The sequence below is a fragment of the Phascolarctos cinereus genome, unplaced genomic scaffold (genome assembly GCF_003287225.1).
Source record: "Phascolarctos cinereus isolate Bilbo 61053 unplaced genomic scaffold, phaCin_HiC Scaffold_4;HRSCAF=312, whole genome shotgun sequence".
Taxonomy (NCBI): Eukaryota; Metazoa; Chordata; class Mammalia; order Diprotodontia; family Phascolarctidae; genus Phascolarctos; species Phascolarctos cinereus.
The window spans coordinates 477386307-477401522 of NW_027555847.1; the positions used below are offsets into that span (position 1 = coordinate 477386307).

Sequence of the window (15216 nt, forward strand, 5' to 3'; positions counted from 1 at the left end):
TAGCTCGTACATACATATTTACATATGTGTACAGACATATGTACATATCTATACCTATGCTTATCTATACACTACCTTATTTAATGAACTAGGAATGTACTATAGAATAGTATCAACCTGAAAGGTAATATTGGTATATTCAACTTTTTACAACCTCACATGTGGTCAATCTGTTCATAATTCAGCACCAAAAAAAGCACCTACATATTTCATTTTCAATAGCATTAATCTACTCATTTGTTAATTTGGGATGTTCATTCCAATTTCCAGGTGGTAATTTCGCTTTACCAAAAACCCCATCTAGTGGCAAAAGAGGATAACTGCAGCCTACACAGTGGTTTTTAAGAAAAAAAAACAAGCAACAACAACAACAACAAAACCCAAAAATAATTCATTTGTTTCTGGGACACTTTCCAGTAAAGTCATTGTGTAAAACATTTGCTGATTTGCAGAAAAATGTACATTTTCACAGTAAAATACCACATGATAGGTGTTAATATAATTTGAATTAAAATACTGAATTACAGTTAATTTGCAAAAAGTAAAGGTATATACCTGTATTACTGGTATCACTGCCTTTAACATAGAATCCTTTTAATCCTAAATAGTACAATTTTCGATCCCTGTAAAACAAGATAAACAAAGCCATGTTAGCTATTGTACAAAAACAAATAAAATTATAATTCCAGAGAAATACTTGCTTTCAAAATGAATTTGAGGCTAAGATTCTAACCCCCCAGTTTCCCTTTTAATACCTGCAACACTGATTTTGTTCATGCAAAAGCTTTTCAACTAAATTTAATCAAAATTACCTGTTTTACTTTGTATGATTTCCTCTATCCCTTATCTAAGAATTGTCTCCCCTAGCCATAGTTGGGAAATTTAGTTCTCTCCATTTTCCACTAATCAAAAAAAATTATGTGACCTTTATAGAGTCAAGTATCAATTTGGAACTTAATGGAATATATGGCAGAAAATGCTGGTCTACACCTAATATCCCCTCTCCCTCAACTGATTTCCAGTTTCCCCAACCTTTCCCATAAAATATAAAGTCCAAAAGTAGTTTATATTCTCAAGTTTAATGAACGAACACTGGGTTGCTGAGTTTGAGTGTAACTGAATCTTGCTTATCAATTTTCTTCCACTGACCTACTTTGCCACTTTTTGACCACTTGCAAATCACAATGGATCATCCACACTGTAACAGAAAGAGCAAGCAGGAGATCTGAAAAGATAAGATGGAGCCAGATTGTGAAGGGCTAAAGAGTCAATAGGGAGCTACTGAAGCTTCTTGATGAGGACAATTAAAGGGTCAGATTTAACATTATCACTCTGGCAGCTCTATGTATACAACACAGAACAGACACTGGATGGATAAAAATCTATTAGGGTACTATTGTAATAGGCTAGGTGAGAACTAATGAGGGCCTGAATTAGAGTGGTTGTGGTATGAGTGAAGAGAAGGGAAGGCATTGATGCTGATAGAGGAGGAAGAATTTACCAGACCTGGCAACTAATTGTATATGGGATGTGAGAGTATCCTATCAAGGAGGAGTATAAACCTGGACAACTAGAAGAATGCTGATGCTCTGCAGAAATAGGAGGTTCAGATGGGTTTAAGAAAAAGTGAAAACAAGGTAAAAAAGATAGGCAAAAAGGAACAGATGAAAAATTTATTGGTAAGAAAATTTAGCAGGAATTTTAATTGTGTGGTTGTGGTTTGTCCTTCATTCTTGAAGAGGACTATGACATCAGGAAGATGATGTCATGACTTGCAAGTGAACTGGATTTAAGTGAGGGAAGGCAAAGTCACCAGCCTCACTTCCTCCAGAGTCATCTGGGTCCAGTGGCAAGATATAGATCAGGACAACTGGAGATGGCCCCAACAGGAATTTTAAATATAAACTGAGGAGAGGAGTGAAGGAAAAAGCCCTTCTAACTATCCTATAGACATGAATAAAATAAGAGTTTTGGAAACTGCTTTAAGTGGTGAAACAAACATTCAAATGGCACAAGCACAAAAAGACAAAAACCAAACATTTAAAAAGACCATCTATAAAACAGCAGATAGGGTCCCCACATAGAGAAAATAACTTGTTTCACTGCTCCAAATATGATGAAATCAATCATTAAAATACTTGTAACAAGTTGGAAAAAAGGTGTTAATTTTTTTTAAATAGTCTTTAAGTCACGTAACCTCTTAATGCCTCCAGGCAACTTTCAAAGATTACAAATTGTAGAAGTATAGCTCTTCATAGGTAGAGGGAGTTTCCTTACCAGGAGTTCCTTACAGTACAAAGAAATCACAGGTCTGGACAAAATAAAATATTTTGAATGTCTCAAACACTAGTTGAACATGTTCACCACCTGACAATTCAGCAAAATGGTTTTTTAAAAATCAACACATAAATCAACAATAAAAAATTTTTGTGATTATTCTTCTTTTAAAGTCTCTTCCTCTTCCTCTTCTCTCCAATATTGACAGTTTGCAGACTGGCAGTTCCAACTGCAAATTATTTTATTTTTGCAGAAGTGTCTTAATAGTATCAGAAGTGCAGTAGAATAAAGGATGGATTTGTATTCTGAAGGCTTTGTTTTGACTCAAGGGTCACCTGCATAAGACTGGACATGCCACTAAACCTTTATGAGCCTCAGTTTCCTAAATTGTAAAATGAAGCAGTTAGACATGGAAGAACCTTCTAGCTGTAACTCAATGATCCTTTAGATCCTTAGAAAAACCACTGTGTTCTCAATTCACCCACAGGGCAGAGCAGATTTTTATACTCATAGACTTATAATATAATATTCAACTACAGCTTTCCTTTAGATCTCACTCAAAATCTAGCTTGGCAGTCAGGTAATCTGGTAAAAATAGCACAGCAACAATGCGTTAGAAACCGGAAGTCTTCACTACAGATATTCTGTTGTAATGAACACAATTTTAATGTCCAGTTTTATATTGAGATCACTTTTGTAAGCCTCAACTTAACAAAATTTAGGCTAATTCCACTTTAAAGTGCCTCTTCCCTTAGCAGTTACTCCACTCAATAAGGACTTGTTTTGCTATAGTAGTTATACACAGAAATTGTATTTGAAAATAATCCAGGGTAGATAATGGAGTGCAAATTTAGAGGTGGAAGGGACACAGGTGCCATTTAATCCAACCCCTTAATTTCACAGATGATGAAACTTAAAAGCCCATGGAAGTGAAGTGGTTTGTCCAAGGCAACACACAGGTAGTAGTAGATGAACTTCTAAAATGATTATTTTATCCATTAATTATGTAATGCCTGAGACAATACATTCATGTAATGACTTTTGGAACTTTTATGAATCTTTTACACATAAACCAGAATAGAATTAAGTTCTAGTTTATTTTCTTGCCCAACTTTTCAAAATTGAACATTAGGATCCATCTTTACCAAGTTCATAAGACTTATATAGGACTTGTCTATAGCACAAACATCTAGCCACTAAATTTTGACAAAGTTCAGAAAAGAGGATGAATGATTAGAAAATCTTTGTGAAATTTTTGTCAGTGTGACTGAGGTCATTTAAATAAAAGATTCAGATCATGAAAGTAATATGGCTTTAACAATCCTTGCACAGAAACAATGTTTTCTTTTTCTGCAAGTAGCTTAAATGAAGAAATTGGACATTGAAAGAAAAAAGATTTTGCTTATACTTATCGGCAGAAGGCTGTATCACCTGGTAAAGGTCTTCCACATATTCCAACTGATACATCACTTTGCATATGGTCTAAGTGACCTCCCCTTTCCTAATTTTTATCTTCTCCAGGCCATTGTCTACACAGCTGCCAAATTGATATTTTGAAATTACAGATTTAACCATATCATTTTCATGTTCAAATAATCTTCAGTGGTTCCTACTACCTTTAGCATAAAATACACATTCCTATGTTGGTCAATTAAAGCATTTCAGAATCTGGTTCCAACTTGATCTTTCCTTATATATTACTTCCCCTCAGCCACTCTACTCTCCAGACAAAATGAACTACTTTATGTTTTCTCTTATAGGACTTTCCATCTCCTGCCAAAGTTTGCTGAATCAAAAGAGCAAAGAATTGCCACCCCCAGAATACTCAAAAAGATGTTGTCACAGACTCTAAAGGCAATTCCTAAAGAAAAGTTGTAATAAATGTTTTGAACAAAGTCAACATTGTTTACAATAAAGACAAAGCATCAAATGAAGCAGAAACTGTTGACAATGATAGCTCAGAAAATGAAACTGATAAAATTCTATGTGGTGAAATCTGCATTCCCAGTGAGGGGAAGAGATTATCACCTTTTCAAAAACTGATAATTTTCTAGTTTGCTTGATTCTATAAAGAATGCTAAATTTAGAAAATAATTAACTTTCCCAGAAGAATAGAAGTACTGCCGAGAATGGGGACTTAGACAATATCAGGTGCACACATAGAAGGTATTTAATAAACATTTGTTGCCACGAATTCTTTGAAAGAGTTATTAGCCGTTTATCTGGATGTATGATTTGAGATATAGATGCAGTATTGCCCAATGGACAGAGTAGAATCAGGGAGGCTTGTGTTCAAAGCCTTTCTCTGATACTTATTGCTAGCTCTGTTACTTCAAGCAAATCATTTAGCCACAATGAGCCTCAAGGAACTCATTAAGACCTAGTTACTAAATCATAGGTGGTGATCTGAGACAAAATTAGATCCTTTGTATACGACTTCTGGGAATTTGTTTCCTTTTCTTTTAAACTGGATTAAGATTTAGAACTGAAGTCTAATGCAAATCTCTGTATTGTACAAATAAGGAACTGAAGCCCAGACACCTGCCTACAGTCTGTTCCAGTGGCAAAGACAAAATTTAAATCCACATCATTTTACTCCTAACGCAATTAATCAACAAGCAAATTTATTAAGTACCTACAAGTGGCAATCACTGTCTTAGGGATACAGAGACAAAAAATAAAAGCGCTTGCTGTCAAGAAGAGATAACATGTACTTCTGCAGACATATAAGGAATTGAAAAGAAATACAAAGTAGTTAAATAGCCAACATTTATATAACAGGTTTACAGTGAACTCTACATTTTGATCCTCACAACTATCCTGTGAAATTAATGCTATCATCATCCCCATGTTACAAATGAGGAAACTGAGGCTATGACAGGTTAAGTGACATACACAGGATCACAAAGCTAGTTAAATGTCTGAAGTAGGACTTGAACTCAGGTCTCCCAAGTTCTATTAACTGCACTACTGCACTAGTTAGCTGCCTAGTAAAACATTGGATAGGGAGGGAGGGGTGGAAATCAAAAGGGTCTTTCGAGTCAAGTCTTGAAAGAAGTGGAATATTCTATGAAACAGAGGAAAGTAGGGAATAACAGCTAGAATTTATACAATACCTACTTACATACCAAGCACTGTGGTAAGAACTTTACAAATGTTATTTTATTTGACCTTCCCAACAATCCTGAGAGGTTGATGCTATTACTCTCCCTATTTTACAATTAAGAAAACTGAGACAGACTTGCACAGAGTCATACAGTTAGTAGGTGTCTAAGATAAGATTTGAACTCTGGTCTTCCTGACTCCAGGGCTAGTGCACTATCAAGTGGAACACAAGCTACTGAAGTAATGCTTTCCAGTCAAAGAGCTTAGACATGGAGTGCCTCATATTGCTGGACTGTAGAATGTGGGAAAAGGAATAATGTAATAAAGCTGGAAAATTAGGATGAGGTCAAATTGTGAAGGGCTTTAGAAACTGAACTGGAATTTTTATTTTATCCTAAAGTCAGTAGGGGAACCAATGACTTTTGATTGAATATAGGAGTGACATGGTCAGATAGGTACTTAAGGAAAATCACAAACGGAGAAGAACTTGAGACAGGAAGACCAACAAAGAGGCCTTTAAAAGTCCAGGAAAGAGATGATGACAGCCTGAACTTAAAGCAGTGGCTGTGTGAGTAGTGAGAAGGGAACAGACCTGAGATGTGTGGAGGTAGAAAAGGCAAGATTTGACATCTGATTATATCTATGGAGTGAAACAAAGTAAAGAATCAAGGGTAACAATGAGATTATGCTACCTGGGAGCCTGGAAGAATGGTGATACAAATAGAGAAGTACAGAAAAGGAAAGGATTTTAGGGAGAAAGATGAGTTCTGTTTTAAAATATGTCCAGTACATCCCATTTTAAGTGTGAGCTGGTGATTCATAACTGGAGCTCAGGACAGAGACTAAAGCTGGATATATAGATCTGGAGTCGCCTACAGAGAGAATAATTAAATCTACAGGAGTTGATGAGATGATCAAGAAAGGAAATATGAAGAAAAGAGGAGCCAACAGAGTCTTGAGGTATAGATGATTTTCTAGCAGAGACTGAGGAAAGTCAGACAGGAAGAAGCACTGGGAGAGAGTAGTGTCACAAAAACCTAGAGAAGACAAAAGAACAGATCACTGAGGCTGAATGGCAGATGCTACAGAGCAGTCAAGAAGGATGAGGACTGAGAAAATAATATCAGATTCAGCAATGAAGAGATCATTGGCGGACAGCTAGGTGGCACAGTGGGTAGAGCTCTGGCCCTGGAGTCAGAAGGACCGGAGTTCAAATCTGACCTCAGACACCTGACACTTACTAGCTGTGTGACCCTGGCCAAGTCACTTAACCCTGACTGCCTCACCAAGGAGAGAGAGAGAGAGAGAGAGAGAGAGAAGAGAGAGAGAGAGAGAGAGAGAGAGAGAGAGAGAGAGAGAGAGAGAGAGAGAGAGAGAGAGAGAATATGAATGAGAATATGAGAATATTGGTAAGTGTGGAGAGATATTAGTTGAGGTTGGAAGCCAAACTGTAAAGGATTGAAGAAAGTCAGGAGAGGGATCAAGAAGATGCAACGAGTATAGACGGCTTTTCCTAGAAGAATGGCTGAGAAAAGATGAACAGATATAGGACTGGGACTATTACCGGAGGGGCTGAAGAATCTAAGGAAGGTTTTTTTTTTTAAAGGATGAGAGATTTGTTCTTGTTTAAAGGCACTAAGGGAAGAAATCAGTAGATAAGGAGATAAGAGGTTGGGAGAAGGGAGGAAAGGATTGAACAATCTGCTGGAGAAGATGGGAGGGGGGTAGGATGAAGGGCATATGCAGAGAGGCTGGTGTTGGCTAAAAGACTTTTAAAGACTGCAGTAAAGGAGAAAGTAGAGATGATAGTAAAGAGGTTTTGAAATGAAGAAAAGGTAAGATGAAGGTGTGTTCAGTTGTGTCTGACTCTTCATGATCCTATTTGGGGTTTTCTTGCCAAAGATACTGGAGTGAGCCTGTACCTCATTTTACAGTTGAGGAAACTGAGATAAACAGGATGAAGTGACTTGCCCAGGATCACATAGCTAGTAAGGGTCTGAGGCCAGATTTGCACTCAGGAACATAAGTCTTCCCAACCACAGGCCTGGCACTCTATCCATTAGACATCTAGGTGTACCAAAGATGTACTCACACAGCCACCACTTTAAGTTCAGACTGTTGTCATCTCTCTCCTGGACTTTTAAAGGCTTCTTAATTGGTGTTCCTGCCCCAGGTTTCTTCTCTGTTCAAGATTTTCCTTAAGCACCTATCTGACCACGTCATTCCTATATTCAATCAAAAGTCCCTAGTTCCCTACTGACTTTAGGATAAAATTAAAATTCCAGTTCAATTTCTAAAGCCCTTCACAATTTGGGCTCATCCTAATCTTCTAGTATTTATTACATTATTTATCGAAGTAAAGAGTCCCAGGTTCTCAGTTGAGAGGGTAAGGAAAATGGAAGGTATGGGAAGCCACAGGAGAGAAGGAAAGATTTGGAACAGTCTCTGTGGGGAACAGAGTAATTGATTAAGGAGGAGCAAAAGAATTACCCTGCCCTCTAAGTGCCCAGGCAAGGTTAGAAACCCAGAAACCAAATGTTCTACTGTATCATGTTTTCTCCTCCATAAAAATTACTGACAGACCCACATAAACACTTCTTATAATCTTTATTAGATATCTTTTAAACCTTAAAATATCTCAATCTAAAACACACACATTGAAAGGTCTAGCATTAAAACAATTTTTTAAATCTCCAAGTTGAAAAAATAATTCATGTTCTCCCTTATAGGCACGACATCACTGCCACTGCTAAATGCTAAACTACATCTATTTGTGATGTACCAAACACCAGAGCAATTTCATAGTGTGTTTGCGTTTTCCTACGGCAGTTGGAAAGTGTCAGGACTGGAGTTAGGAAGAGCCGAGTTTGAATCCAGATTCAGACGCTTTCTAGCTGTGTAAGTAACTTCACCCTGTTTGCCTCAGTTTCCTCATCTGTAAAATGAGCTGGAGAAGGTAATGGCAAAGCACTTCAGTGTCTTTGCCAAGAAAACCTCAAATGGGGTCACAAAGAGTAGGACACGGCAGAACAATAGTATCCGTTCAAAGGCATCACTTTTAAGCTATTACGTTTTAAAGCTCCATAGGTTAATTTCGGTCATCCACAGAATATTAAAAAACATTGTCCCGGGGAGCAGCTTGGAGAGAGCGGCTGCCTCAGGGAAGGCTTAATGTGGCTGCGGGTGCGAGAATTCTCGAAGCTTAAAAAGTGGTCATTTCTCACATCAGCCTCCAAGGCTGCTTTGGCCCGACCTCGGGACCCCGCAGGGCTCCGTCTGCATCAGCCACATCTTTTTGGCATAGGAAAAACACGCTTCTACTTACTCCACAAACGCCCTGGAGCAGAGGCAGAGGATTTTTAAATCTTCCTCCAGGTCTTCGATGAACAGGACCATTTCCGCCACGAGACTCCACTTCCCGCACAGCATCTCGCTCCGGTGCCCGCAGCGCTTGGCCTCGGGGACCCCTCCGGGCTCGGGCCCCCGACACGCGCCGGCGGCGTCGGGCCGCCCTCGCTGCTCGTGCCGAGGCCGCCCTGGCTGGGGTTGGGAGGAGGGGTAGATTGAAGGGGGGGGCGTCAAGCCCTTCCTCGCGGGATGTGGGTGTAGGTGGGGGGAGGGTCAGGCCTTCCGGGGGTCGCTCGGCAGGGAGCTCGCGCACACACCGGGCGGTGGGGAGGACACAACCCCGGGGACCGCGGCGACAGCGGCAGTGGCTGCGAAAATGGGCGCGCGCGCGCCCACCCCGCCGACCGGAAGTGCCTCTCCGGCCTGAGGACGCGGGAGCGGGAAGAGGAGGGGAAGGTGTTCCACGGAACGCAGTCCAGGTCGGAGACGCAACTCTTGTTCCTAATTAGAGGGCGTGAGAAAACTGCTCGCTTAGCTCTGCAGCTTGCTTGGCCAGACTGCTTGAGGTGAGTATCGGGTGAATGAGGTAAAGGAGGTGAAGACTTGCCGCGTCTTCCTCCATTGCTTTTCTCCTTGATTGGGAAACGTGGAGAGGGGATGGGGCGGGTTCTTTTCTGGGTTTGGTGTCATCCTCTTCCCTTCCCCCTCCACCTTGGGCCGTGTTGTTTATCCCGGCGGCGGGGGGGAGGGGCGCTTCCTGTCTCGAGGCCGTGGGGGAGGGGCGGGAGACCGCCGGCTTCCTGTCTCGCGGGGTCGGGGGCCGTGGAGCACCGGAGCCGCTATTACTGGGGCGGGTGCCCGGGTGGATCGGGTTCTGTGTCGGATGGCCTCCCCTTCCGGTCTCTTCGTCACGGGATTTACCATTCTGGGCCACTTCTCATCCCGCCCTCACCACAATCAGTCAGTGTTTTTAAGCACCTACTATGTGCCAGGCCCTGTGCCAAACGCTGTAGATACCGAAAGACAGTGGTACTTCTCATCCTGCCTTCAACGAAATTCATTAAACAACATTTTTGTTTTAAGTATTGTGCAACATAGTATGCATACTATTCTTTAATTACAACTCTGAGGTCAAAGTACTTATTACTTAAAAAAAATTGTTAAGGGCCAACTATGTGCCAGGCTCAGTGCTGAGAATTGCGATTACAAAAACAGGCCAAACACAGCCCCTGACATCGGGGAGAAGGTACAAACAAATATATACAGAGCAGGCTGTATGTAAGATAAATAGGAGATGATTAACAGAGGGCACAGACTGGAATTAAGAGGGTTGGGGAAAGGCTTTCTGTAGGAGGTGTGATTTTAGTTGGTACTTAAACTAGGGAGGTCAATAGGCAGAGCAGAGGAGTTCAAGGCTTGAGAGACAGCTAGAAAGAATGCCCTGAGCGATGGATTGTCTTGTTTTTCAATGGGTATCTCCTATTCTGATTCTGAGAAATTACTTGTTTATAATGTGATACAACCTGTTCATATCCTCTTCTCATGTGAACCTCACCAGCTTATTGGTGGTGACACATTGACACATTGTCAGACCTTAGGAGTGTGTAGGGTTCGATGACTTGCAGCTATATAGCCCCATCTCTGAGATTGGCATCTGATTCCTGTGGAGTTCTATGTAAAAACTGAACAGTCTAAAAGACAACTAAGACAACACAAGAAATACAGTGTTTATAGGGTAATTAGAACAGTGATTAGGAAGGATTCATAGGATCATAGTTTTAGACTTGGAAGAGGTCTTAGAATGAATGAATGAAGCACTTATTAAATGCTTACTGTTGTACAATTTGGGACAGCTAGGTGGCTCAGTGGATGGACTGCTGAGCCTGGAGTCAGGAAGACTCATCTTCAGTTCAAATCTGGCTTCAGACATTAGTTGTATGATCCTGGGCAAGTCACTTAACCCCGTTTGCCTTAGTTTCCTCATCTGTAAAATGAGCTGGAGAAGAGAATGGCAAACCATCCAGTATCTATGCCAAGAAAACCCCACATGGTAGATTAAGAAGTTGGACATTACAATAACAGCAATGTACAAAGCACTGTGGGAACAAATTGAAAAGTAAACCTGCTGTTAGAAAGCTCACATTCTAAAAGGAGAGACAACACATAGGGAAGGTTTCCACTGTAAGTCAGATGAAAAAGTTGTTCACGCTGATTTAATGCCATTTCCACAGATAAAATATCAATTTCTCATGTTGAACCATTTTACAGTGCCATCACAGGTCACTAATTTTCTGTCTGTACAATTAGAATAAGGCAATTTTAGATATTAAAGAGAAAGCTGAACCTTTCACCTGTATGGGGTTGCTTACTTGATGCTACTTGAGATTTCTGCCTTTTGGGGTACGAAGGTTTAGTTCTTTCTAGCTTGGGATATTAAGGGTAGAGAAATACTTCATTTGGTATGGCTTGGCCATAGAGAAAACTGCATGATCCAAGTTACTCACCAAAAGTTTGAAAGGCACTACCAATGAGTAGCAAGTAGAGTATTAATTTTTAAAGAGGAAAATAGTTTTTCTAACACTTCTGGCCTTAGAAAAATAGTTTTCATATACGTGAAGATTTTTATTTCTACTCTGTGAAATCTAAGTACTTTTTGTGGACTATGTGATGTTTTTTCTTTGAAAATTGAACTTTGGTACTAGATTCCCTCTCCAGACTCAATGTTTCTCTCATTCAGTTCCCAGATTCTTCTTCTGTCTCCTTTTCCCTGCTACTTGAAAGACTTTTCTTCTCCCAGTTGTTCTCTCACACGTATTTTGTCAATGGACAATTAAGTATTGAGAGCAATTTTAACTGGAGTACCTAGGCAGTCCTTGATTCATTGGCTTTCTCTATTCCTGATCTTATTTGTTGCTTTTCCATTTATGGAATCTGTACATATACAGCACAGCATTCTGCATCAGGTATGTACATACAGTATTAAGGAATTTGTACCCTGAAATGAATTGAATGTGTTTTATTAAGTTTTATTAAGGGTTCTTATAGCATCTTCTGGAATATCTAGGATGCCATTGTGACAGTTGAGTTAAGGCAAGAAACATTATATAAGCTCCTTAATGAAATTCATGATCACTCAGAAGAGTGCCCCAGCTAATTACACAAGAGAACACAAGTAGATTAGAAATGCTTGTTGTACTAGAAGTTTTTTTTTTGGTGAGGTGGTTGGGGTGAGTGACTTGCCCAAGGTCACACAGCTTGTTAAGTGTTAAGTGGCTGAGGCTGGATTTGAACTCAGGTCCTTCCAACTCCAAGGCCAGAGCTCTATTCTCTACGCCACCTGCCTGCCCCTAGAGCATTTTAATTATAATTATATACTTTAATATTTCTTCCATTGTCATGTTATCTTTTCTAGATTTTTCATTTCTGAGACTGAAGCTTAGATCAAGACCATCCTTGACTGATTTCTGGCAGGTCAACTGACTTTGGTTATGGATGTGGTTAATATAGAAATTGTACATTTATGTCTCCAGAAATTGAGATCAAATTGGAAATTTCTGAAAAATTTTACAGACTTGAGACTTAAATGTCTTTGCATGTATAACATCACTAACATTTATGATTCCATTTTAGTGACAGAGAGAACTGAGTCTTTTTCAGTTGTAAAAAAAAAGTGCAGAAATGTGGTAGCCTCCTTGACTAAAGAATAGAATTAATAATAATAACAGCATTTATGTAGTGCTTTGAGATTCACAAAGTATTTTTACGTGTATAATCCAATTTGATCCTCATAACATCCTTGTGAGGTAGGTACTATTATTAGCCCCATTTGGTAGATGAAGAAATTGAGGCTGAGTAGTTAAGTGACCCAGGGTCACAAAGCTGAGGGTCTGAGGCAGGATTTGAACACATGTCTTCCTGACTCTAGCATCCTAGCCATCTGCCTCTATGTATTAAATACTCAGATACCACTTTTCATTGATGAAGAGGAATACCAGCTTGGTCAATGATTCAATTTAAGATTTTAAAGTCAAATTAGTAAGATTAGATAATCTGTCATTTAACTTTCTAACTTCTCAGTTTTTATGTTTTATGACTGATTTTCCCAATATAATGGAGATACACTTTAGTACAGTGGAAAGAGCACTAAATTTGTAGTTAGAGGCCTTGGGTACAAATCTTGTGTCCATCACTTTCTACTTGTGTGACCTTGGGAAGGTCACAGCCTCTCTATTCCTCATTTTTCTCATCTGTAACAGGAAAGGGTTGGACCAAAGAACCTTTAATGGCCCTTTAGTTCTAACTCTGCAGTTTGTAATACTAAAAAGTATTATGAATACTAATCAGTACATATTTATTATGCATATGCTGTGTGCTAGGCACTGGAAATACAAAGGGAAAAATGAAACAATCCTGGACTTTAAGGAGCTTACATTTCACTAGGAGAAGAGCTATGAGTAAGCAGAATAGTGAATACAAAATATATGCAATTTAGTTTCCAGGAGGAAGGGCACTATTAAGTATAGGCTATAAGGATGGCTCTTATGTAGGAAGTGGCAGCTGACTAATCTTTGAAGGGAGCCAGGAATTTTAAAAGGTATAGGTGAGGAATGCGTTTCTAGCATGGAGGACAGCCTATGCAAAGGAACAGACTTAGGAGATGTATGAGGAGTAGCAAGAAGACCAATTTGGCTGGAATGTAGAGTATGTATCTTCTCCAGCAGACTGTCCACCCACCCCCCTTTCTTCCTCTTTTGCCCTTCTTCTCTCTCTCCACCCTTCTCTCTCTCCCTACTTATTCCCCACACCCCAATCTTCATCCTCTTCATTTCTGTCAGATCCTTCTCTGCTGCCTACAAATATATCTTCCCCTATCCTAAAAAAAAAAACAAAAAAAATTAAAAAAAAACCTCACTAGGTCCAACTATCTAGCCTCTCTTTCTCAACCAAACTCTATGAATGCTTTTATCTCCTTTCTCATTGCACTCTTCTAAACCCTATGCAATCTAGCTTCTGACTTCATCACTCAACTGAAACTGATCTCTCTAAAATTGCCATAAATCTCTTGTCAAATCTAATGACCTGTTCCAATCTCATTCTTTTTGATCTCTGCAGCATTTGACTATGTCAGCCATCTTCTCCTCTTGCATAATCTCTTTGGGATTTCATGACACTTATCTTGCCTGATTCTCCTCTCAGTCTGACTGCTTCTTCTCAGGTTCCTTTGTTGGATCATCATCTGTGTCATGTCCACCAATTATGAGTGTACCCCAGTGTATTGTCCTGGGACCTTTTCTGTTGTTTCTTGACACTTTCACTTGGTAGCTTCATTACTCCTCATAGGTTTAACTATCATCGTTATGCAGGTGATACCCATATTTATCTATCAAGGCATAGTTTCTCTCTCACTCCTGAGCTCTAGCCCTGGATCACCAGCTACTTATTGGACATTTTGAACTGGTTGTCCTATGAGTACCTCAAACTCAACATAGCTAAAACAGAACTCATCTTTACTCCACAAACACAACCCTCTTCCAAACTTCCCTGTTACTATCAAGAGTACCACCATTTTTCTCATCACCCAAGTTCACAACCTTAAGTGTTATATTCTTGACTCCTCCATTTTATTCATCCCACACATCCACTCAGTTGCCATGTCCTGTCATTTCTATCTCCATAATATCTTAGCCAGACATACCCCCTTTTCTCTACTTACATAGCCAGTGCCTTAGTTTAGACTGCCATTGCTTCTCTCCTAGACTGTTAAGTTTCTTAATTGAACTCCTTGTCTTAGCCCATTGCTTCATTCCGTTCTTTCCTTAACCACAGAAGCATTTTCTTAAATTGCTGGTCTAAGTCACCTCCCCATACTCAGTAAACTCCAGTGACTCCCTGTTACCTGTACAATCAAATATAAGCTCATTTCTTGTAATTTAAATCCCTTTATAGCAGAGGTCCTTCCTGTCTTTTCAGTTTTCTAACACAGTACTACTTCTTCCTCCCCGCCTTCCCACCAGCCACGTGGACTTGTTGACTGGTTTGTACTCACAAAGCAACATCCTCTATTTTTGTGACTTTTCATTGCTGTCTCCATGCCTGGAATGAACTCTCTCCTCACCTCCAGGTCTGGGAAGCCTGTATTTCCTTCAAGGCTCTGATAAAGCTCTACCTCTCAGAAGTCTTTCATGATTTCCCCAGCTGCTGGTACCATGCCTCCAAAAATTATTTTGCATTTATTTTGTATATAATCTGTGTCTACTTTACACATGTATTTTCTTCCTTATAAGCCCCTTGTGGTCCAGCCCTATTTTTCTTTTGTCTTTGTAGTCCCAGCATTTAGGATTAGAGTCAACAAACATTTATTAACTCTTAAGCATAGTGTCTGGGACATAGTAGGCACTTCATGAGTGCTTGTTGATCTGTTGATTGATTTTGTGAAGGTGAATAAAGTTCAAAAGGCCTGGAAAATTTTGGTTATGGGCAGATTAT

The 15216-nt window shown here is 39.7% G+C and overlaps 2 protein-coding genes across 6 annotated transcripts in view; one reads left to right on the top strand and one right to left on the bottom strand.

The window, feature by feature from the left end:
- Window positions 1-8811, bottom strand: part of TGS1 (trimethylguanosine synthase 1) — a 62179-nt gene extending 53368 nt beyond the window's left edge. The window contains 2 exon segments of the mRNA XM_078153412.1: window positions 556-623; window positions 8708-8811. Coding sequence (XP_078009538.1) covers window positions 556-623; window positions 8708-8811 — 172 coding nt within the window.
- A 397-nt stretch (window positions 8812-9208) lies between these two features.
- Window positions 9209-15216, top strand: part of TMEM68 (transmembrane protein 68) — a 37220-nt gene continuing 31212 nt past the window's right edge. For 3 of the 5 annotated variants that reach the window (XM_021005975.2, XM_021005977.2, XM_021005978.2), the window contains exon 1: window positions 9209-9296. The gene's annotated coding sequence lies outside the window, so the exon portion shown is untranslated. Of the gene's footprint in view, window positions 9297-12142; window positions 12202-15216 lie in introns of all 5 variants that reach the window. The other 2 variants (XM_021005976.2, XM_078153414.1) reach the window with 2 other exon arrangements.